Source organism: Notolepis coatsorum, assembly GCF_963971535.1.
Source record: "Notolepis coatsorum genome assembly, chromosome: 3".
NCBI classification, from domain to species: Eukaryota; Metazoa; Chordata; class Actinopteri; order Aulopiformes; family Paralepididae; genus Notolepis; species Notolepis coatsorum.
The window spans coordinates 184,960,453-184,983,297 of NC_140167.1; the positions used below are offsets into that span (position 1 = coordinate 184,960,453).

General features: G+C 43.3%; 1 protein-coding gene across 1 annotated transcript in view; it reads right to left on the reverse strand.

Moving 5' to 3' along the window:
- Window positions 1-22,845, reverse strand: part of tbc1d4 (TBC1 domain family, member 4) — a 118,250-nt gene that overhangs the window by 22,541 nt on the left and 72,864 nt on the right. Inside the window, exons 10-14 of the mRNA XM_084310872.1 lie at window positions 22,360-22,482; window positions 19,353-19,403; window positions 11,404-11,618; window positions 4,990-5,141; window positions 869-1,066 (exon numbers count right to left, since the gene is read on the reverse strand). Coding sequence (XP_084166998.1) covers window positions 869-1,066; window positions 4,990-5,141; window positions 11,404-11,618; window positions 19,353-19,403; window positions 22,360-22,482 — 739 coding nt within the window. The remainder of the gene's footprint in view (window positions 1-868; window positions 1,067-4,989; window positions 5,142-11,403; window positions 11,619-19,352; window positions 19,404-22,359; window positions 22,483-22,845) is intronic.

Genomic DNA, 22,845 nt, shown 5'->3' on the forward strand with positions numbered 1-22,845 from the left:
TATCATGTCTCTTACCTTCTATTCAAAACCGTTACACAGTTAGGTCCTCAGACATCATCATAGTGAACAAACAAAAAGGGGAGAAGTTGTCTTTAGAGGGACTGCTCAATAGTAACACATTGCAGTTGCATCACTTTCACCAACAGAGGGCGGTGTTTTCCAACGCCATACGCCTGTTGTTTACTGAACATACTCTCACTGAAACATGTAATCATCACTGTAGATTCAAAATGAAAGAAAATCAGCTCAGTGCACTTTAACGGACGGAGTGTGTGCCGTATTCGCACACTTGTGTGTGTCTGTGTGTATGTGTGAGTATGTGTGTTTGTGTACGTATGTGCACATGTGTTCCCTCCAAACATTCCTCGCTAAATATAGCTGTGCTCCAGAATCCTAAACCCAGAGACGAGACGCGCCCCTAAATAAACAACAGTCCGAAAACAACACAGCTTGACAGTAGCTACTGTAGCTCTAGGGTTTCTATGCCTATCCGTCAGTTCAGTCAAGAGAAACAACCCGTTAGGAGAATGTGGTGGAGAGTGACGGCGGAGGGTCATGGTGAGGGGCGCCGGTGATAAGAGGGCAGGAATGGTAGCCGAGGCTCCATTACAGCTCTCCGTAACAGAGGAGGAATATAGTGCAATACGCAACAATGACGCCCACTGTGTGCATTTTTTTGTGTGACCTCGTGACGCAAATGACAAATCCCTCCAGTGTCTTGTCATGAAGATTCAATATAAAATAACATGCCATGGTATCATTTCATTAAAGATCATAAGAGTTCTTTAAACGGTGGGATTCGTATGACTAAAGAACTGGCAAAGTCTTGGGACGTGGGTCATAATGTCTCCGTGTGACTGGACCTCACCCTCCAGTCTCTGGTTCTCCCTCTCCATGCGCAGCAGCAGGATCTGCTGGTGGATGGCGGTCTTCCAGAGGGCCCGGTAGTCGGCCCCCGTCCTCTTGGGCGGGTCCACCGACGTGGGCAGCAGGCAGGCCGTGGGGTCTTGGTTGGGGCCAGCGGTGCGGGGAGAGAGGGGCAACAGGTCCCTGGAGTCACAGTGGTCTGCAGAGAACAACAACGTCCACAGAACACTAAATGATAATGTCTGTAATGTACCTGCTATTCCTGAGGGATGGAATGATGGAATGTTGGAATGTGGTGCCATACAAAAAGGCACAAGTGAAAACACTGCCATGGTTATCTCCTGGGTAAGGTATTAGGTATATATAATATATAAATAAAATATATATAGTATATATACCGGTATATATAGTAATATATAGTAATATATTAGGGCTGTCAGTTTATCGCGTTAATTAGATTAATTAATTACACAGCAAATTATCACGTTATGAAAATGTACTCAAAATTAATAAAAAAAATTAAAATATATTTCATAATATTTCTTTTATTTTATCTTTATTTTTTTAACTCATTAATTCCATAAGAACGTAGAATAAACATTTACAAACTTTTTTTTTAAATGGTCCATTTGCATGTTCTTGGTATCTGATTCTAGGGACATCTATGGATCTCAGGGAATGTATTCCCAGTGTCAGAAACACTGTGTCTGTTACTAGGCTTGAGTAAATTGTAATGAACCAAATGAGAATATCAATTAAATTCTTTATTTTTTTTACTGTGAATAACACCATGCTAAAATTTACCTGACCTGATAAATCTAAGCAAATGAATATAGGGAAGATGATTAAACAGAAGGTTTTGTAGATACAGTACTGAATTCTGCCATCCGGAAATATGATTATAGAATATAAAATATCAGGCCTAAAATCGTTATGCGATTAAAATGCGATTAATTGGATTAATTAATTACAAATCCTGTAATTAATTAGATAAAAAAATGTATCGCCTGACAGCACTAATATATATATATATATATATATATATATATATATATATATATATATATATATATATAAAAAAAAAATGTAAAAAAAATAAATAAAAAAATGCGATTAATTTGCGATTAATCGCGAGTTAACTATGGACAATCATGCGATTAATCGAGTTAAATATTTTAATCGTTTGACAGCACTAATATATATATATATATATATATATACTCTTTCTCTGCCACGCTGGGAACAAGATATGGCTATGTGCTGCCACGCATTAAACCAATGGAGTCGGTCACCTTGTTTGCAGGGCTATAACTATATATATTATACATTTACATTTACATTTACATTTAGTCATTTAGCTGACGCTTTTATCCAAAGCGACTTACAAGTTCTGTACGACAAGTCATCAGGAAGGGCACAACTCTATCAGCTGAGTAACAATGTTCATCAAAGTGTTGAGTGCTACAGTGTAGGTTAGTTTATTATAGCTATGGATGCAATACTATGGCTCATTTGACATCGAGTATCTATCGTTCAAGATGTGAAAAAGAAAAAAAAAATCCATCCATACATTCCCGTTTTATACCATGGGGAATATAAGTATGGTTTTAGAGCGGTTTAGGGTAATTCCTGGGAGGCTAGTAATAGGCCGTGACGCATATTATACTTAATCCATTGGCATTTCGTCCCTATACACGCTACAATAAAAAATTCAAATGCATATGATCAGTATATTATGTTCCATCATGAATGCATGAAAGGGGGGGGGGGTCGTTTCTGATTAATTGGTTGTCAATAACGGCATTTGTTAGTACAACAGCATACGCTGATCAGGGCGATGGCTATGAAAACAAGGCACAATCAAGCTGAAATTTTACGTTAAATTGCTCTTACCTGTGGCCGGTGGGATTCCAAAAAGAATATTCCAATTATTTGATTGCCATTTGGTAGATCGTATGTCCCTTTGGCCCACGACATAACCCACCACAGAATAATTAATCGGGGGTCCCGAAAACTATTCAATGCGATCGGGTGAAGCCCTTGATCCCGGTTACTAGAAAAGTCCGCCCGGAGGAATTTCATCGACGCACAGCCCCATACACAGTCTCAAAGGAAATGCAACATCGGCCGCATACCAACAGGCGGCAGTATTGGACTTTTGCGATCTCAGACTCCATTCCCTATGGTAACGCTAGCCTTCCTGGATGAATTATGAATGGAAATAGCGAATAAAAGAAATAACGATCAAATAATGAGTATACTCGTTGTTGGCGTCCAACGATTGGCGGCCAATAACGAGTATACTCGTCGTTGGCAGTGAATGAGTTAAGGGTTGAGCGTGTGTGTTGGGGTTTGTATGGTAAAGATGTTTCAGGACTTGAGGGTCGAGTGTGTGTGTTGGGCTTTGTATGGTGAAGATGTTTCAGGACTTGAGGGTTGAGTGTGTGTGTTGCGCTTTGTATGGTGAAGATGTTTCAGGACTTAAGGGTTAAGCCTGTGTGTTGGGGTCTGTGGCGTCGAGATTTGATCTTAGTAATGTCGTCTGTGTTGGCAACAATCTTGTTTTGTGGTCCACAATGTTCATGCTACCACCGTATGATTTGGAGTAAACAACAACAACAAATTATAAGTAGTAGCCATGTGTGACAGTTACTGGCACCATTGTTTAGCAATATATATATATATATATATTAGAGCTGGGCCGTTAACAGCGTTAACGTGCTGCGTTAACGCGATACTATTATCGCGCGATAATATAATTAACGCATTAATCAAAAAATAAATTTTTATTTTTATTTTAAAAAAAAAGAAAAAAAAGATTTACCTTTATTTACCCAGGGTAGGTTCGCTGAGCAGTGTGAGCACAGATGCTCTTTTTCAGGAACGCCCTGCTTCACATTCACACAGTTCCATTCACACCTGGGAGCTGCCCAGTACAACCACAGTTGACACCATTGGCCACTGAGCAACTCCACTGGAGCAGTTGATTTGCATTGGCACCCAACGGGAAAAATATTATAGGCACTATAAGTAGACATCGCTACATAAAACAAGCTGGTCTGCCTGAGTGACTGGTGGAAGAAGGAGAAATAGAGATTGGACTGATTGAGTCAAGCCATGTCACATAGTTCAAGTTTGAAATGCTTCTTTCTGTTTTGCTCCTGAGAGTGTGCTAGATACTGTACTGGTAATATTATTTATTTGTGTTAACTTCTGAATAAAACAACTTATTAAACACAAGTACATCTTATTGAACATTATTTTGATATTTCATTACCAATTATCATAGCAAAACAGCTTTTTCAAACAGTCTGTAATGCATTTTGGAAATGGAAGATGGGCTCATGGTGTAATGGGCCACCTGGCCTGAGAAACATAAGGAGGAAAGAAAAAGTAAGGACTTATAAGGGTCATTATTTGGGTAGAACATATTTTGAATGCCTTCAGCAGGTTTTTTTTTATTTTTTTTTAGCCATTTTAATCTAGATTAAATCCAGGATTGCAGATAGATTAATCTAGATTAAAAAAATTAATCTATGCCCACCTCTAATATATATACATATATATTTATTTATATATTAATAAATAAACAAATGAAATACATACAAATAAAAGTTTGGGGACTTGAAGGGAACATTGCTGCTTGCGTGTCCGTTAATGTTGCACCAAACAACCAAATCAAATTCCTTGTATGTGTAAACCACTTGGCAATAAAGACCTTTCTGATTCTGATTCTGTAATGGCTTTGTTTTATCGTTTGCGTCTGACAACCCTCTCTGGAAGAGGAATAGATAGGAGTCACTTTAACGAGCTCTACCGCCAATTATGTTTATCTGACAAGCGTGTCGAAGGAGTTTGTCATTCCAGTTATGCCAGATCCACGCTTACTGGAACCGATTAAAAAATAATTAATTGAAAACCATCAGATAGATAGCAGTCACTAATCAGTCCCCCCCCCCCCCCCCCCCCCCCCCAGTGCCGGTCCCTCCTACTCTCCCCTGTGTGCTTGTGGATTATTCAGTAGTGGTTCACTGTGGATCACGTTGTTCCTTAGGTGAATGTTAAAGGTGATTGTGTTACAGCGCGCCCCAGACACGTAAAACCTATGTAATGTCAGAATACCTGGGTGCTGCATCGATGCCGTCGGCTTGTTCATGGGCGAGGCGACCCTCAGGAAGATCTTCTGTCTCCAGGAGATCCTGCGGAGCGGCGGGGGACCAGACACGGAGTCGTTGCTGCAGCTGGACAGAGTGCGCTTCCGGCCCTCACCGTTACTGAGACAGGAGACCACACCGTCACTGACAGACACCACCCGAGGAGGCGCTCAGGTGTCATCTTACACCAACACACTTTCAGCGCCCCCCTTTTAGAAAGGTATACACGTGCATGAAAGAACACACACACACACACACACACGCATAACCAGTGTTGGGTGGGACTACAGTAATAATAATTATAATTTCGTACATTTATATTAATAGCACCTTTCAAGGAACCCAAGGCGCTTAACAGAAAAAAGGGACAAACTAAGGGGAAGGAAAACAGAGGGACATATACCTCTATCGTAGGTAATACTATTACTTTCCCCGGTAACAGTAGTGTAACTCATTTCTACTTCACTTTCAGTAATAATTATGACAGTGACCCCATCGGAAAACAACTCGTTACTCTGTTACTTTAATTTTGTCGAGACAAAAGATGACAAGAACATCGTTTTTTATCTGTAATCTATCCAAAAGCTGCGCAATTAAAGAGAATCCACTGTCAAAGGTCAGGACCGTCACACTCGACCCCGGTTGCGTCTTCTTCCCTCAGGCTACCGTACGTATTCCACGGAGGCAGGTAGAATCCTCGACTCTACTGGGTAGAATTCAAGTTCAAGAGTAAATCATCAGCGCTGTTGCGTCCTTTTGTGAGCAACAGTCATCTCCCGCCTCGACTACTGCAATGCACTGCTTGCTGGCCTTCCAACCACCGCCACCAAGTGTCTTCAACTCATTCAGAACGCAGCCGCCCGCCTGATCACAAACCTACCAAAGTCAGTCCATGTCACCCCACTTCTTAGAGACCTGCACTGGCTCCCCATTGCTGCACGAATCCGCTTCAAGGCCCTCGACCTGGCATACCGTGCGGCAAAGGGAACCGCTCCCGCCTACCTCCGGTCAATGGTCTCTAACTACACACCCTCAAGACCTCAGCTCTACGCTCTGCATCTTCTGGCCGCTTCAGACCCACCCCTATCCGAGCTCCGGGAGGGTAATCAAAGAGAAGCCGCCTATTCTCTGTCCTTGCCCCACAATGGTGGAATGAACTTCCCACTACAGTCAGGACAGCCGAAATCCGACCATCGTCTAAAGACACACTCCTTCAATCAATATATAAAAAAATTATTCTAACGAACCTTACTGTCATGCACTTGTCCTAATATACTAACCTACATTGTAGCACTCAACACTTTGATGAACAGTGTTACTCAACTGATAGAGTTGTACCCTTCCTGCTGACTTGTCGTACAAAACTTGTAAAAAAAAAATTAAATGTGAGCGCGAGAGAGCCCCCCCCCCCCCCCTTCTCCTACTTTCCACTTAAAAAAACATGACCTTAAATCTCTTGAAAAGCCCGCCATCAGCACAACAAAGATTGTCCTTCATCAATTTAAGCCAGCTGTGCTTTTGATCAAGCCTGCAAGTGGCCTCGTTACCGAACCTCTAATGCTGCGGGGGGGAAGCAGCGGCTGGTTGTCAGTTAATGAGGGTTTGTACCAGAGGTGCTGCGCCCCACCCGTCTGGTCTGAAGCCCCCTGAGGTGTTGCTACCCCGACATGATCCTTCACACAGAGGCTCACAGGACAAGCAGCCTAATGCTGCACCGAATCTCGACAGTAAGAAAGGAAGCAATTATGGAGGGGGGGTGCAACAGAAGTAATATAACGAGTAACGTAAGGGATTACTGCTCCCGGGGAGTAATAAGTAAAGCAATAACATAATTTTTTAAATGAGTAACGAGGTATACTTTTTTTGAGTGACATACCCAACACTGGACATAACACGCATACGCACACACGCACACACACACTCTCTCTTTCTCTCTCCCTTCTGAGATGGATCAGAGGAAACCGTATACAGGTTTCTTATCAACTGAATATGTGTTGCAGGGAACCAGTGAAAATGAAACTAAAGAATGTGTAGGCTTATGACATACATACACAAGGCCCAACATTTCAGACAGATACTGATATTAATGAAGGAGAAAGTAGTGCTGCAGCTCACAATTAGTATTATTATTATTATTATTATCATCAAACGACAGCAAACGTCTCACACACACAAGCAGCCAAGGTTGTGGCGCATTAATGTTCGCTCTCGTTCCCTGGAAAACAAGTGGTTTTTGAGGTGAGGTGAGGGAACACAGTTAAAATACGCGAGTGAGAGGTCTTGCGACGTGACTTGATATATCTTTTAACTTCGCGATACTTACATCCGTGTTTCAACATTGAAGAGGTCAGCCTGTTATGTCAATAACCTGAATAAGGAGGATCAGATGATAGCTCCTACTGAGCACGGTCAGCGTAAAGCGCCTCTCTGACCATGAGGACTGGGAAAAACAGGAAGTGACCTCAGAGAAGGTCACGGCCCACCGATGACGACGACAACCGCAGAGTCTAACCCTCTCACTCAACCATGTGGCTGTGAAATGCTGAATTTACATGTCCTGTTTATTGTGCCAAGTAGAGGTCATCAAGTCACGTAGTGACAGCATCGGGGGGAAACGTAATCTCACAGTGCAGACAGCAGAGCTCCTATCCTGAACATGTGGACACAGTGAGCTGGTTAGGTACATGTAGGTGTTACCTATATCTGTTCCCTGGTTAATACCCAGTGGGGTTAGGTACATGTAGGTGTTACCTATATCTGCTCTCTGGTTAATACCCAGTGGGGTTAGGTAGGTGTTATTACCTATATCTGTTCCCTGGTTAATACCCAGTGGGGTTAGGTAGGTGTTATTACCTATATCTGTTCCCTGGTTAATACCCAGTGGGGTTAGGTAGGTGTTATTACCTATATCTGTTCCCTGGTTAATACCCAGTGGGGTTAGGTAGGTGTTATTACCTATATCTGTTCCCTGGTTAATACCCAGTGGGGTTAGGTAGGTGTACTGTACTGTATATATCTGCTCTCACTGAACCAGGGAACACGCCGTGCTGGATTAGCTGTCCTTGCCGGTGACATTAACAACCCAAAAGAGCCTGAAGAGCCGGGCTGCTGTGAGTAGAGGAATAATTGAAAAAGCGGCACCGGTCTGGAGCACTGAGTCTCATCCATTATGGAAACGTTAACCTTTCCTGTTTGCCATTTCCTCACACTGGTGGACTACGGCGGCACCCAAACAGACAGCCTTTACTCACGGGATAAATTCAGTAGGAATCCTTTGCCTGGCTCGCCATAATTCACCAACTAATTAACCCTCTGAGACCCACGGAGATGCCGGTGCCCGTGGCTGACATTACTGTCTTTTAGAGGCTGTAGATGAAGGTAGATATCATAGGCTAGACAACCTACAGAATCTTTTGGTAGCAACCACCCTCGCCAGGAAGGGAGCTTTAAATAATGCAAGGTTCGGCAAGGTTTCGGAGAGGGAAAAACTAATTTTCAAAAGGTGTCCCTTGACCTCTCACCTCAAGACATCCGAATGGAAATGGGTTCTTACCCATGAGCCTCCTCTTTATGGACATTCCCACATGCCATGCAGTGTTGAGCAATTCTTTTTTGCATGCAGTACAAATGTGTTATTGAAATTGTGTATGATCTGGAAAGCTGAGACCCGTGTGGATTCAATGAGCCCGATTTTATTAACGTGTGCTGATGTTAATCCCCGTAGTAGCCAGTCAGTGTAGTCAGGCGTTTTTTATTATACAGTTTTTAAGTACCTTGAAAGCGGCAGTGCTTAAGGGAACTGGTTGGCAGAGCAGCCGATGTGGTTAATATACCAACTTGAATATAGCCCAGTCTGCGACGAAGCATCTGCATGCATAGACGACTAGAGAGGGAGCCAGCCAGCGTTTCGTCACCACTTCAGAGATACATAGGGGGAGAGGAAAAGACCAACAGTAGAGCCGGAGAGTCTTTTCCATGAAGAATACGAGGCAGTGGATAGAGAGGGGGTGACGGTAGAAAGACACAGGGAGGGGAAAGCTGGATGTTAAAAGGCTTGGGCGGATTAAATCAATATCGCCGCTTCCCTCCCTCCCTCCCTCCCTCCCTCCCAACCCCTCCCAGATTCCCCCGGCTGAAGCCTCGGGTCTTCGCATGGGGGGGCGACTGTGCACCCCCTCTCACCTCTTGAGGCTCCCGCTGTCGACCAGGGGCCCCAGGGAGCCCAGGGAGCCCAGGGAGCCGAGGGAGCCCAGGGAGCCCTGGTAAAAGCTTTTCAGGAAAGTGGGGGCGGAGAAGGAGGAGGGGAGGCTGAAGGAGGACTCGCTCTCTGAGGCGCTGCGCGTCCTCGAGACGGCCGCGAGTCTGGGTATACGCCAGGACAGAAATCAAACGCCCACAAACAAAAGACAAACACGTTATACAAAAGGGGAAAAAGGGGCTGAAACAATAAGACGCTCTGACCCACAAGGCATCAGACAGTAGCAGGAAACATGTGTTGCTGTTGTTGTTGTTGTTGTTGTTGGAGGACGGTGGGCCGGAGGAAATTTGTCGATTCTAAGATGCATCGCGATGCGGACGTGGACGATTCTGCATCGATGCAGTGACAGAACATAATCGATTATTCAAATTTTGCTCCACAATTATAAAGTGCCCTACCAATCAAATATATTATTATTATTGTATTATTAAAGGTAGTGCTCTGGTCATGCATCCACTCAATTCATAGAAAATACAGCATTGGGCTATTCTAAAAGTATTGATCTGATACTAATAAAAAGAGTATTGAACCGTTTTTAACAGCTGGGTATCGAGATACCTTTCTAGTATCTGAATCATGCAACACTAGTAAAGACATTTATTTTGACATTCTGATTTAAGAACTTTCTAAATAAAAGTAAATTTATCTGACTGCTTGTATTAATTGATGAAAAAGTAGCCATCTGCAGTAATATAAATTATAAAATTGAGGATGTAATATATTATTGAGCTGCATCGAGATGCATCGTAGAATCGAATAGTGGACAGCTGAATCGTAATTGAAAAAAAAAAAATTCATCCACTTTTTCTCCTTATTTTTCAATTTTTTCTCCCATCCCAATTTCGTGTTTCCAATTCTCCCCCCCCTGTCTTGAACGTTGCTCGCATATGCCCCCCACTGGTCAGTTGTAGGGAGGATAGAAGCCTTGCATCACGTGTCCCCTCCGATACACGAGGAGGCAGCCTGTCACATCTTTTCACCTGCCAGCGCGGACTCTCATTGGCGAGGTGTAACGTGTGGGAGGCTCACACTACCCCCGCCATTTCCTGTCTCTGCTGTGCAGGCGTCCCCCAACCGACCTGTAGGAGTCGCTGTCCACAACGTCCAGATTACCACCCATCGACTTCCACCCTCTGACTCTGCCAATTGAGCCAGTATGACGGGCGGCCCAAGCCACCGGAACCCGGTGTCTCTTGCGTTGGTGACGAGCGCAATGTCCGCTGCGCCACCCAGCCGCTCGTAATCGAATCATGAGGCCGGTGAAGATTCACAGCTCTAGCCGGAGGTGGACGTTTCTCAAGAGTTTAGGACTGATCAAAGTGCTGTGAAGAGGTTACATTATCTGTGTGTGTGTGCTGTGGGTGAAAGGTCAACTAAACCTTTGGGATTCCTCAGTAAGTGTTAAACCGATTAAGGGAGGGCGACATGCTAAGTTAGCTTTAGTCAGAATTGTGTTCAAAAACGGAACTAGACAGGCTTTTACAAAACATCGTCAGTGCAATATCCAGTATCCAGAGGCTTAAAGGGGAACTATGCCCATTTTCAGAAGAATACGAAAATGATTAATAAACATGAACAACTCTCTCCCAAATCCCAAAACGTGAGTGCTAAAACTCACATGTGTGATGTCATCAAATACAATGTCTGGAACTGTTCCATATAGACAATGAATTGGGAAATAAGTAATAAGTGACACTGAGAGCACCCAGGGGAATGTTCTGAGTTTATACTGCTCTGTATATTGTATATTGTTCTGTTTCAGAACTGAGAACATTACTATAGAATAAAGCTCATTTGGATATAAAAAATAAAACAAATCAGTCTCTATTCATTGTCAACGGAGCAGCTCCAGACTTTACACTTCTTGACATGACAAGTTTGATTCTTACTTCTCTGGTGTCTGGCTTTGAGAGAGAGAGAGAGAGCGAGAGAGAGAGAGAGAGAGTAGCTCACATTCACAAATATTGATCGAACACCCCTAGGTTACGGGAATAGCAGAATTCTCAATTTAGTTGGTGTTCCCCTTCAAATCTAGGCGTTAATCACTCTACGTTGCTATGGGATCACACCAGGGGAGGAAGTGACATCTGGGTAGAAGGAAGTGATGCGCGCGTTTGAGTTTACCTGCCCTGCAGTAGTTCGGGGTTAACGGACTGCTGCCTGCGGAGCGGGGCCTGCTTGTTCTGATTGGCCGGCAGCGACTCGAAGGAGATGCGCTTCTTCACGGGCGGGTGGCTGAAGGTGTGGGCCCGCGGGCGGAACTGGAAGGCGTCGGCATCGTCGTCGTCGGTGAAAATAGGGGGCGACCCCGGGGGGGAGTTGTTGGGAGATTCATCCTGCTGTGAGGGGGGGGGGGGTGAAGAGGATGATTAAGAATGTCAGCGCTTACATCTTAAATAATCTCTTGGATTCCATGCTTGGAATCTCTGATAGTAACATTGAGGGCAAAGTTAAAACAAAGTGAAAAAGATTATGAATAATGAATTATACGAATGAGGTGTAAAATCAGACTACGGCAAAAGACATCTGACATGTAGAGTGCGTTATTTGCATATTGAGGTGCAGAACAGCCTCCACGGTCACCCGATCAAAATCCAACATGCATATTCAAATAAGGTTAAAACAGTTAGAGCCACAAACCACATTGTGAATAAAACATATTCCAGACTGAATTTATGGAAATATATTATGGGCAGCATGAAAGACCGGTAGCTGAACCAGGCAAGTTACAACAGCTCTGCACTCACCTTGTGTAGCAAGTGCTCTCTCCACCACAGGACCCAGTCCAGATTCAACTCAACGCTCGTGGCCCTCGTGCTACTACCTCCTGCCTTCCCATAAAACTCCCACAACTATTGTATTCTAATGGGCGATGTCCTGTGACTCACAGCACTGCACACCATTGGTAGGGAAGACCCCTGGTGGCTCAGTTCCTGAACGAACCCTCTGAATCTACCTCCTCTATTTCACACAGACCTCCCTCCCATAGATCTGACATGACAGGAGAGGTATGATATACTGTAGCCACTAGCCAGTGTTGTAGTACTCAAGTCCAAGTCCTGGACTGATTTTCAGGACTCGTGACTCGACTTGGACTTGAGCATTGACTGCATTCGGACTTGGAAGGTGCAGACGAGGACTCAGACGCGTTCATTAATAAATTCAGTTAATTATTAAAAAAAAAATCCCTAATCATTTGGCATAAGATATTGATGGCTAGTGCATTTGTTTGGCTATTGTGTCACAAAGTAAATAAACTCAGTTTGAAATGTTGACTGCTGCATCATTTATGTTTAATGTTGTAGACCTTTTTTTATTTGTACGTCAGCTCTTTGACTGCCAGAGTGGAGTGGACTCAACCTTGATGACTTGGACTCAGACTCGAATTAGGGTAATAGAGACTCGACTCTGGCTCTTCTTTGGTGACTTGGACTCGGACTTGAACACTGGGGACTTGAGACTCGACTCACGAGATTTAGTGACTCGACTACAACACTGACTGTAGCTAACACATTCAGTGCCAATCACTGATTAACACGTTTCTGAGGCCCGACCGTTGAGTGCCAATCACGTGTAAACACTTTGAGTGCCAGCAGGGGGCGCCAGAATTAGCGCTTGAATGCCAGCCTTTTTAGACAGATTTTCCGATATTTCATGATTTTCACGGAGCTATTTCTATATTCTATATTATGGCTATGTGTCTAATACGCCCGTCGCTTATCAATGACTTGCTTGCAGTCAACATGTACGTTCGTTTTCATCGGTACATTTCCGTTTTATACCATTTTGAAAAACGCTAGTTTTTAGATTCTGTGATAAACGCCCTTTAGTGCAATACACAAAACACATTGTAATTTTTCGGCCTATTTATGAATAGTTTTCAAATAAACGCTAGATTATTGATAGTATATGTGTTAGGGCTGGGCGATATAACGATAACGATAAATATCGCGATATATTTTAATAATCGATACCAGAAAAAAATATATATCGATTTTTTTTTTTTTTTTGTGACCTGCAACAGGGCAGTTTTAAAACCAGAGACAGTGGACAGACTTGTCTTTCTTGCCTGCAACTTAAAGTAATGGCTTTGCTTGTCCAAATGACAATACTGACCAAATTGAGATTTATTTTTCTCTTGTCCATTTATTTTGTTTGCTTTCTAATTTAAAATACAGTTTGAAACCGTCTGTACACAGTAGGCTATGTGTGCTAGCAGAACTAGACTCCAGTCACGAGTCACGGTGCACATGTGCAGTGGTTTGTCCACCAAAAAAGCGCCGGAAAATAAACTAGCAGAGCCAGAACTGTTCAACTCCCCTGGAGCCACAGCCAGCAGAGAAGCCGGTTTACTTTAGCTTTTAAACCAGCTGCAGCCTGAGAACTGGAGTGTGAGGGGATGCAACACTAAAGATGGCGGCAACAACAAAGAATTGCTGCAAAATAAACATACATCTGTTGTAAAAAAAATAAATAAAAATTTTTTTTTTTTTTTACTTATAACAATTTCGATAATTATCGATAGAGATTCGATAATTATCGATAGAGAAATATGATAACATTATCATATCGTTATCGCGATATGATTTTTTGCCATATCGCCCAGCCCTAATATGTGTACTTACCGGTATGCACGCTAGAGAAGCGGGCTGAAAAATCGATGATCTATTTCCTGGTCAGCACACACACACACACACATACACAGATAGGGGACACGTTGAGATAATATGTGAAAAAAACTCTGATTACCTCAAGACTGGTAAAATTGATTCTTTACCTCACATGGTTCTGCAAAAAGATTATTCCAATTCCTGATCGCCATTCCAAATATCGATCGTGTTTATTGATCCATCGTTAGGTACTAGAAACACATATTCCACGCTGTTCTGAGTGTCTACAATGGGGATCGGCTCGGGTTACATTCCTAAAATGTGGATTCCGGAGTTTTCTTTTCTCATCCATTTCCATTGAGTCCAATCCAATGGATGCATTACCATTCGGGAGACGATAGGGGGCGGTATTTTCCCTGTTCGAGCTCATAGACAGTCCCAATGGTAACGTGAGGCTAGATTGATGAAAAATGAATGGATATCGCTAATAAAAGCAATAACGATTAAAAAAACTAGACTTCTCGTCATTGGCACTCAAAGTGTTAACACGTTTCTGGGTCGTTTTTTATTATTTTTTTCTATTTTAATACCCTATTCAATGTCAGGGAGGCGTCTATACTTTCCACAAGCTAGTTGTCCTTCCGCGTTGCTCTGATTGGCCACTGACCGCCCCTGCCTACGCTAGTTATGAGCGTAGCATAGAAATAATAATGCGAGAGCGAGCGGAGAGGGGGAGAGCGAGCCTCGCACACACGCACTTTGAAATGGGTATCACAGTAGTACGCCCTACTGTAGAACATGACATATTAGCATGACATCTGATTTATTAATGCCAATACTAAAGATTCGGGACAAACGCAATTGGCACAAGTGTAAATCATGGATTAGTCACTCAGTTTTAACATCCGCCGACTTAGCTCAACTCATTCGTCAGCTGGCTGTGGAGCCTATGGTCACAAGTTCAAATCACTCTTAGTTCAATATATATATTTTTTTTACGTTTAATAAATGTATCTACTCTGGTTGGATGGTGTGTATGTATATGTATGTATTGTGCTGTATAATGACAATACATTTGAATCGAATCTCATTTTGAAATCGCTACCTGTTGAGTGGATCACCATGGTGCAATGCGCTCACCTCCGAAGCTGTCTGACGCGCCACTGTCGTGTCCATAGTGTAAGATTCTGATCAAACTGGCCAGTATCACGTCTTCGTCTGTTTGGCCCTCCATCCAATTCCTCTGCGTTGTGTACTTTTAATGGTCCTGACGTCTCCGATACTGGTAGATAAGATCCTTATCTTCCCCCGTTAGTGCAATCCATAAACCATAATACTTCCCCACCTCCGTAAGAATTCGACACTTCGACAACGTGAAATACCTTACAAGGAAAAGCGTGGTTTTATTTCTCTAAACAGAAACCTCAGCTCAGATGTTAACAGATTGTATTGTCCTTGAAGAGTATATTTCGAATGATCTTTCGGTGTGTTCATATTATCGTCCTTTTGCTGTTCAGTCCAATAGTGTTCAGGCCTGTTCGTTAGCCTAAGACCATCCTCGTGGTAGCCGAAGCTACTGGTGATGTGCCATTCTCCCCCCCCCCCCCTCTCTCTCAATGAGCGGAGAGAGTCTCTTCTGGTTTCTTCCCTCTTAGTCTCAGTCAGATTTTAGTCTGCGTCAGATTCTAGTCTGCCTTACACCCGGAAACACCGTCCGACTTATAGATGTTCGTCGTCGCAACGACGGCCCCGCCTTCTGGTTGTCATGCGACGTGTTGTCATGACAACTGCATAACCTTTAACACTAATAAACTCACGTTTCATTAAGATGAACCTCTCTCCCTCCTGTCCTGGGAGACAGTACACTCTAATCTCAGATGTTCTTCTAAGGAATTCATAACAAAACCCTCGCTGACGCGGCCTGTGCCTGTGAAACCACTGGTTCCACCACCGTTCTATCACCGTCTCCTGCTTCCATGCACATTTCGATCTACCATTTTAGCTGTGGTCATCTCTCCCCAATCTATACATCACATACATTGAAAAAGCACCATTTTCTCTCAATAGGTAGCGTAGCGATTTCAAAATGAGATTAGATTCAAATGTATGGTCATTATACAGCACAATACATACGCATACATACACACCATCCAACCAGAGTGGATAAATTAATTAAACGTAAAAAAAAAAAAAAAAAAAACTAAGTGATTTGAACTTGTGACCATAGGCTCCACAGCCAGCTGACGAACGAGTTGAGCTAAGTCGGCGAATATTAAAACTGAGTGACTAATCCATGATTTACACTTGTGCCAATTGCATTTGTCCCGAATCTTTAGTATTGACATTAATAAATCAGATGTCATGCTAATATGTCATGTTCTACAGTAGGGCGTACTACTGTGATACCCATTTCAAAGTGCGTGTGTGCGAGGCTCGCTCTCCGCTCTCCCCCTCTCCGCTCGCATTATTATTATTTCTACGCTCATAACTAGCGTAGGCAGGGGCGGTCAGTGGCCAATCAGAGCAACATTTACATTTACATTTACATTTAGTCATTTAGCTGACGCTTTTATCCAAAGCGACTTACAAGTTCTGTACGACAAGACAGCAAGAAGGGTACAACTCTATCAGCTGAGTAACAATGTTCATCAAGTGTTGCGTGTTACAGTGTAGGTTAGTTTATTAGGACAAGTGCATGACAGTAAGGTTAGTCAGGGTTAGATTTTTTTTTTTTTTTTAATCATTTCAGATAATGGTTGAAGAAGTGAGTCTTTAGTCGACGGCGAAAGATTGGACGGGATTTGGCTGTCCTAACTGGGATGGGTAGTTCATTCCACCATTGTGGGGCAAGGACTGAGAATAGGCGGCTTCTCTTTGATGACCCTCCGGGAGCTTGGATAGGAGTAGGTCTGAGGCGGCCAGAAGATGCAGAGCGTAGGGGTCTTGAGGGTGTGTAGTTAGAGACCATTGACCGGAGGTAGGCGGGAGCGGTTCCCTTTGCTGCACGGTATGCTAGGTCGAGGGCCTTGAAGCGGATACGTGCAGCAATGGGGAGCCAGTGCAGGTCCCTAAGAAGTGGGGTGACATGGGCCGACTTCGGTAGGTTTGATATCAGGCGGGCCGCAACGCGGCAGGACAACTAGCTTGTGGAAAGTATAGACGCGTCAGGGAGCTGTGTGTTGCCTCTAAAGGTGCAGTACCGGCCGCATCCTACCAGACGGCGGTATCGAGCGCCCTTTGAAACATTGTGTCTTGGGCTGTGCGTTGATTATATGGGTCCCGGCAGACTTTTCTTTGTCGGGCAAGTAGAGTGGTTGTCCCGATCGGATTGAGAAGAATCAAGTACTCCCGATCCGTGTTTTGTGTAGTAGCCATACCGTACCACCAGATAAACTGAGGTCTTAAACCTTATGCTAATAGCAGTAGCCATACCGCACCACCAGTTAAACGGAGGTCTTAAACCCTATGCTAATAGCAGTAGCCATACCGCACCACCAGTTAAACGGAGGTCTTAAACCTTATGCTAATAGCAGTAGCCATACCGTACCACGAGTTCAACTGAGGTCTTAAACCGTATGCTAATAGCAGTAGTCATACTATATCACCAGTTAAACTGAAAGGGAAACAATAGAGACCTAGGAAAGAGAACGAAAGACATACACTGTATTGAATCAGATGGCTTTGCATTAGTAACCTCTACTGTGCATTTGTTGTAATTCCCATCTAACTAAAATGGAAGGAATCTCTGTCTGTCTTTCTCGAGAAACCTCTGCCAAGGCCCCTGAACGTGCAGCAGTGTCGAGTGTGAAGTTGATTGTAGAATCGGTTCTACAGAAAGTTGCAAGCAGGAATACCGGGGGCCAAGCGATCAGCCCTGTTCCAAACAGACACGTACCAAAATGTGTTCATTGTAGGACATATGGATATGATTAGGATCTAAATGGTCTCAGTTGGGAGAGGATGAGTGTCACGTTAAGGGTAGTTCGGCGTTGGGGCCTTGCTTACAGGGTCGAGTAGAGGAAGCTGAGGCATGGCTCAGCAGACACACCACTGGACATCCTGTTTCTGCTTCCTGCTTCACTGGAAATCTGCATCCTGAGGCAGCCCTGGGTCCTCAGACCACTACTTAGTCAGCTCAAAAACACCAAGTGAAAACAACACTCTGGGGGGCGTAACCGTGCCAACTGCCAGCATTGATTCAACTGCCAGTGCTGATTCAACTGACCGCGGTGGAGATTGCACTGTGTTACATGGGGGACACGAGCAAGGCAGCGATAGCAGAAGAAAGGATCTTGGAATTGAAACCAACAGGAAAGTCCTTGTGGATGTTTTCTGTACACTGTGATGTTTCTTAATGCTATGAATGTATCCGTCGATCTAAATGTTTTAGACATTAATGTATCCGTCCATGATCTCCGACCACTGTGTCGACTTTTATTGTTTATACTTGTTTATTTTGCCTATATGTATGAAATTGCTGATAAACTATTATGTCTTGTAAGCTCGCTGTCGCTGTAAATTATGGTAACCTCAGTGTCTTAGGAGTTGAAATAAAGGTTTGAAATGAAAATCAAATCAAATCTAACTGTTTTAGACATGAATGTATCCGTCCATCTGAATGTTTTAGATTCACATTATGTTCTTGTTTGACTTGTACCATAAATACTAAATCTGCTTTTTAGAACTTTTTTCTTAGCCAATCATAACACAAAATCAAGGTCTGTTTTACTTCACATTTCCAAAACATAACAAATTTAAACAAACATTTTACAGCCTCAAAAGTCACAGAAAAATGTGTGCTAAACGTGTTACATGTCGTCAATCCTAATACATTTGTGAACGGAAAACACAAATATCAAGGCCAGTAGTGGGGATGACCACGTTTTCCACAGAGGAACTGTAATCACAAAGTGTGCCTTTGAAAAAAAAAAAAAGGGGGAAAAGAGAAAGTCTTACACCTCACAGAAGCGGGGGCATATATACAGTAGCAGCGTATACAGTAGCAGCGTTGATTCCATGTCAGTGTGTTTCCGTACAGTCGTGTGTGTGAGGGGGACGCCATCACACCCCCACCCCACATTCTGCATAGCTGTGGCATAGCGGAGCCTACCAACCCCAAATGGTCAACTTGACAGCTCCACAAACAACTCCCCCTGCTGCTCTGTTTGACTTTGGGGCCTATTGATGAACCACAGACTGAGAACTCTGGGAATCACCCGGCTAAGTGTCCACTGTCCTTATGAGAGGAGCAGTGTGGGCAGCCGGAGCACGTCTGATGCTTGACGATCCTCCCTCCCTGAGCGGCTGACAGCTTATACCTAACTGACCTTTTTTGGGGATACATATGGAATAACACGCCTCCCCTAGCCAGTGGTGCATAAGCGAGAATTCCCAGAGCTCCTGAGCCGCAGCTCTGGGAATTCTCACGTCCCTCCTACCCCCTTCCCATACCGGGATACTTACTCTGTCGAAGCTCCCCATGCTCCCCAAACGTCCTCGCATCCGACTGGCGCCCTGATGAAAGAAGACGCAGGTCGTTAAACTCGACTTGTGGCAGGTTGTTAAAACGGAATCAAAACATGCACTAGAAATACAGAGAGTATATAAATGCACCCTTCAGGAGAATGACCATATACGTCCACTTGGACATCTTACAGTCACAGTCGTAAAGTCGATCAATATATTTGATGTGAATGTGAATAAAATCACGCAATTGCATATCCTATTTCCTGCGTAAAATGTCAGAAATAGGGACGTCATATTATGAGATTTTGATGGTACGGTTATTGTCTGAGGAAATATCACGTTTTTCACGATTATTAGGCTATACTCTTTTTTAATATATAAACAAAAACATTATGTATATTAAATTTATATAAAAAAAGAGACTGGGACAGCACTCCAATTCGACTTTTTAATTAGGCAATATATTATTAAAAAGCAAATTGGCGTGCTGTCCTAGTCTCTTTTTTATGAATCATTACATTGAGGATCCAGCACCCATTCTTCTAGATTTAATCGTGAGTTGAGTGTGTTGTATCTTATTTTCTATTAAAAAAACTATAATAATCAGTATCTTACTTTTGAATAAAATAGTCACAGGCTACAGGACCTCTTTTTCTGCGTTATGATTGTTAAATATAATTGATGTCAAAAAGAGTAGCCTATAGCAGAATTACACACACACACACAAGGCAAAGTAACAGTGGCCTATTAGCAGAATTAATGATTAGTGATGCTCAAACACTGCCAATTTAAGGTGCAATGTATGGCTGAGATGATGGTTCCCTCTGCCATTTCCACAGCCAGTCTCCTATCTGATCGCTAGCCTCACTGGTACACACTCGGATTGGCACACGAACAACACGTGACAATCTTGAATGCAGGGCTGAATACCTAGATATTGTAGCTTTTAAAATTCATACAGTTTGGAAACCATGATGTTTTCTAACCGTGATTATGGTGAAACCGGTTAATCCTGACATTCTTAGTAAAAAACATATTTTAGTGAACCGTTTAGGTGGAAAAAGAGAATATTTACGAGCAAGCGGCCATCTTGAAAAATGGAGACACGCCAAGTCAAGGACCAGCGTGAATACCAAACCCAGCCGCATTTCTCGGAGACGTGCTCTGATTGGCCGACGCCTGTTTCTACACTGGTTAAGTTTAGGCACTCTTCGAAGTTGGTTAAGGTTAGAGTTTGTCTTAGAGCGTGACGGCAAGTTCTTTCGACGGTTAAGCTTAGGCACTCTTTCGAAGATGGTTAAGGTTAGAGTTTGTCTTAGAGCATGGCGATAGAACACCAGGTAGTTTGCAGCTGTTTGACGTGGAAATGGGCAAAGACACAGCTCGTCACGGATTGGGCAAACGCGTCAGTGGCCAATCAGAGAGCATCAGTCAGTGCCAATCAGAGAGCGTCTCCGAGAAATGCGGCTGGGTTTGGTATACACGCCAAGGACCACCCTCTCCACTTGAGGTAGGAGGGAGAGGCAAAACTGAACGAGTCGTCTTGTTTCAATTAATTTCAAACCATTATTTAGACTCGAAAGGAAACTGAGGTTTCCCTCATTCAGTCACGTCGAGTTACAGAGTTAAGCAAACAGAGTTAATAAAAAAAAAAAAGGCATATAAAATCACACAGCACATACAATCATAACAATTAGACAAGTAAGGATAACAATCAATTAAAACATGTACAACTTGATTGACAAAGGTTGGAGATCAAGTTTTGAAATGCACAGTTTGTGCAAAATCTGACTCGGTTGTCAGTTGATATCCACTGTCAGTTGTGTGTGTTTTAAGTGATTTGTTATCCTTGTCGTTGCCTCGTCTTGTTGTTATGATTCTATATGCTTTTTTTTGCTCATTTCGGTATGTACACTCAACGTGATTGTAAATGAGGGAAACCTCAGTTACCTTTTGAGTTTAAATAAAGGTTTGAAATTAAATTAAATGCGTTAGCAGGCCATCAGAGACCCAAATGTATGGACTGAAAAAGTGAGCTTTTCATAATATGTGACCTTTAATCTGAAGGATTCAGTTTCCATGGACACCATTAGGCAACAGTATTAAATAACGATGCTGTGTCCACATATCAATGATACACATACAAACGTGTATATATATATATATATATCAATAATACACATACAAACGTGTATATATATCAATAATACATGTAAAAAAATTGCAGAACTTCTGATGCCATGAATTACATCTGCGCAGCATCAGTTTTCTACACAAGTTTAGCACACATACTTATTCGATTTGCATAATTAAAACGCAAACAATCAGACAATCCCAGAAATGTAAAGGAGAGAGATTGGTCTGCCTCATCCGGCTGCACTGGCTGCTCCGAGACCATAGCAGATGGTAGCGGGGGGTCTCAGATTGCCTGCATGTTTGAACAAAGGTATTATTCAGCCGCCTCACTGGCAGATATGGGTCAACCCAAATCCTGTGGAACATAATGACACAGAAAACAGCAGTAGGAAGCAGAGAGGTTTGACAAGACATACAGGGTCCTGAGATAACGAGGTCGACTGGTCACCGATGCGGAAGGAGCGCTGATCTGGTACCAGCTTTCTAAAGGTTTGGTTTTTCAGCACCGTTGTCAAGGAAACGTCATCAACGTCTAGAAATTTTTCTTTTTCTAAAGGCCTTGGAGACACATAGGAGGAGGAGGAGGAGGAGGAGGAGGAGGAAGCCATGGATAAGAGAGGATAGCTATGGCTCTATGGGAGACAAGAGACAGGGACACAGAGAGAGAGAGAGAGAGAGAGAGAGAGAGAGAGAGAGAGAGAGAGAGAGAGAGAGAGAGAGAGAGAAACAGAGAGAAAGAGAGAGAAACAGAGAGAAAGAGAGAGTAAAGACAAAATAGACACAGTAGTAGTTAGAAATTGACAGGAGGCGGAAACAAAAAATAAATAAAGAAAATAAGGAGAAAATAATCCATGCTCGGCTGCTTTACCCGTGAGAAGATGTTCTCCAGGGAGGTGGTCAGGGAGGTGCGAGCTTTATTCTTCAGGGTGTCTAACTTGAAGCGACTGCCGGTGGCTGTGTCTGCTGCCTGCGCGGTGCTGATGGGAACGTTCTGAGAGAACAACACAACAAACCAGGAGAGACACAAATAAGCCGTCAGAAGGCGACGCGCGGAAACAGCGTCTGTCGTGATACAAAGACAGTAGCATCATCATCAAACAAGGTAAAAATAAAGAATATGATGGAATAAGAGGGAACCTGAGAGTTCAGTAAGAAAAAGGCCTGTGGCTGCATCCAATAACACAGAGAGTGGGCTATGTGAGACATAGAGGGGCTATGTGAGACAGTGGGCTATATGAGACATAGGTCAGACTGGTATTACATCACAGAGACATTGGCAGAGCAAGATGACACAGGGAATTATAGAGGGAGGGAGGGAGGGAGGGAGGGAGGGAGGGAGGGAGGGAGGGAGGGA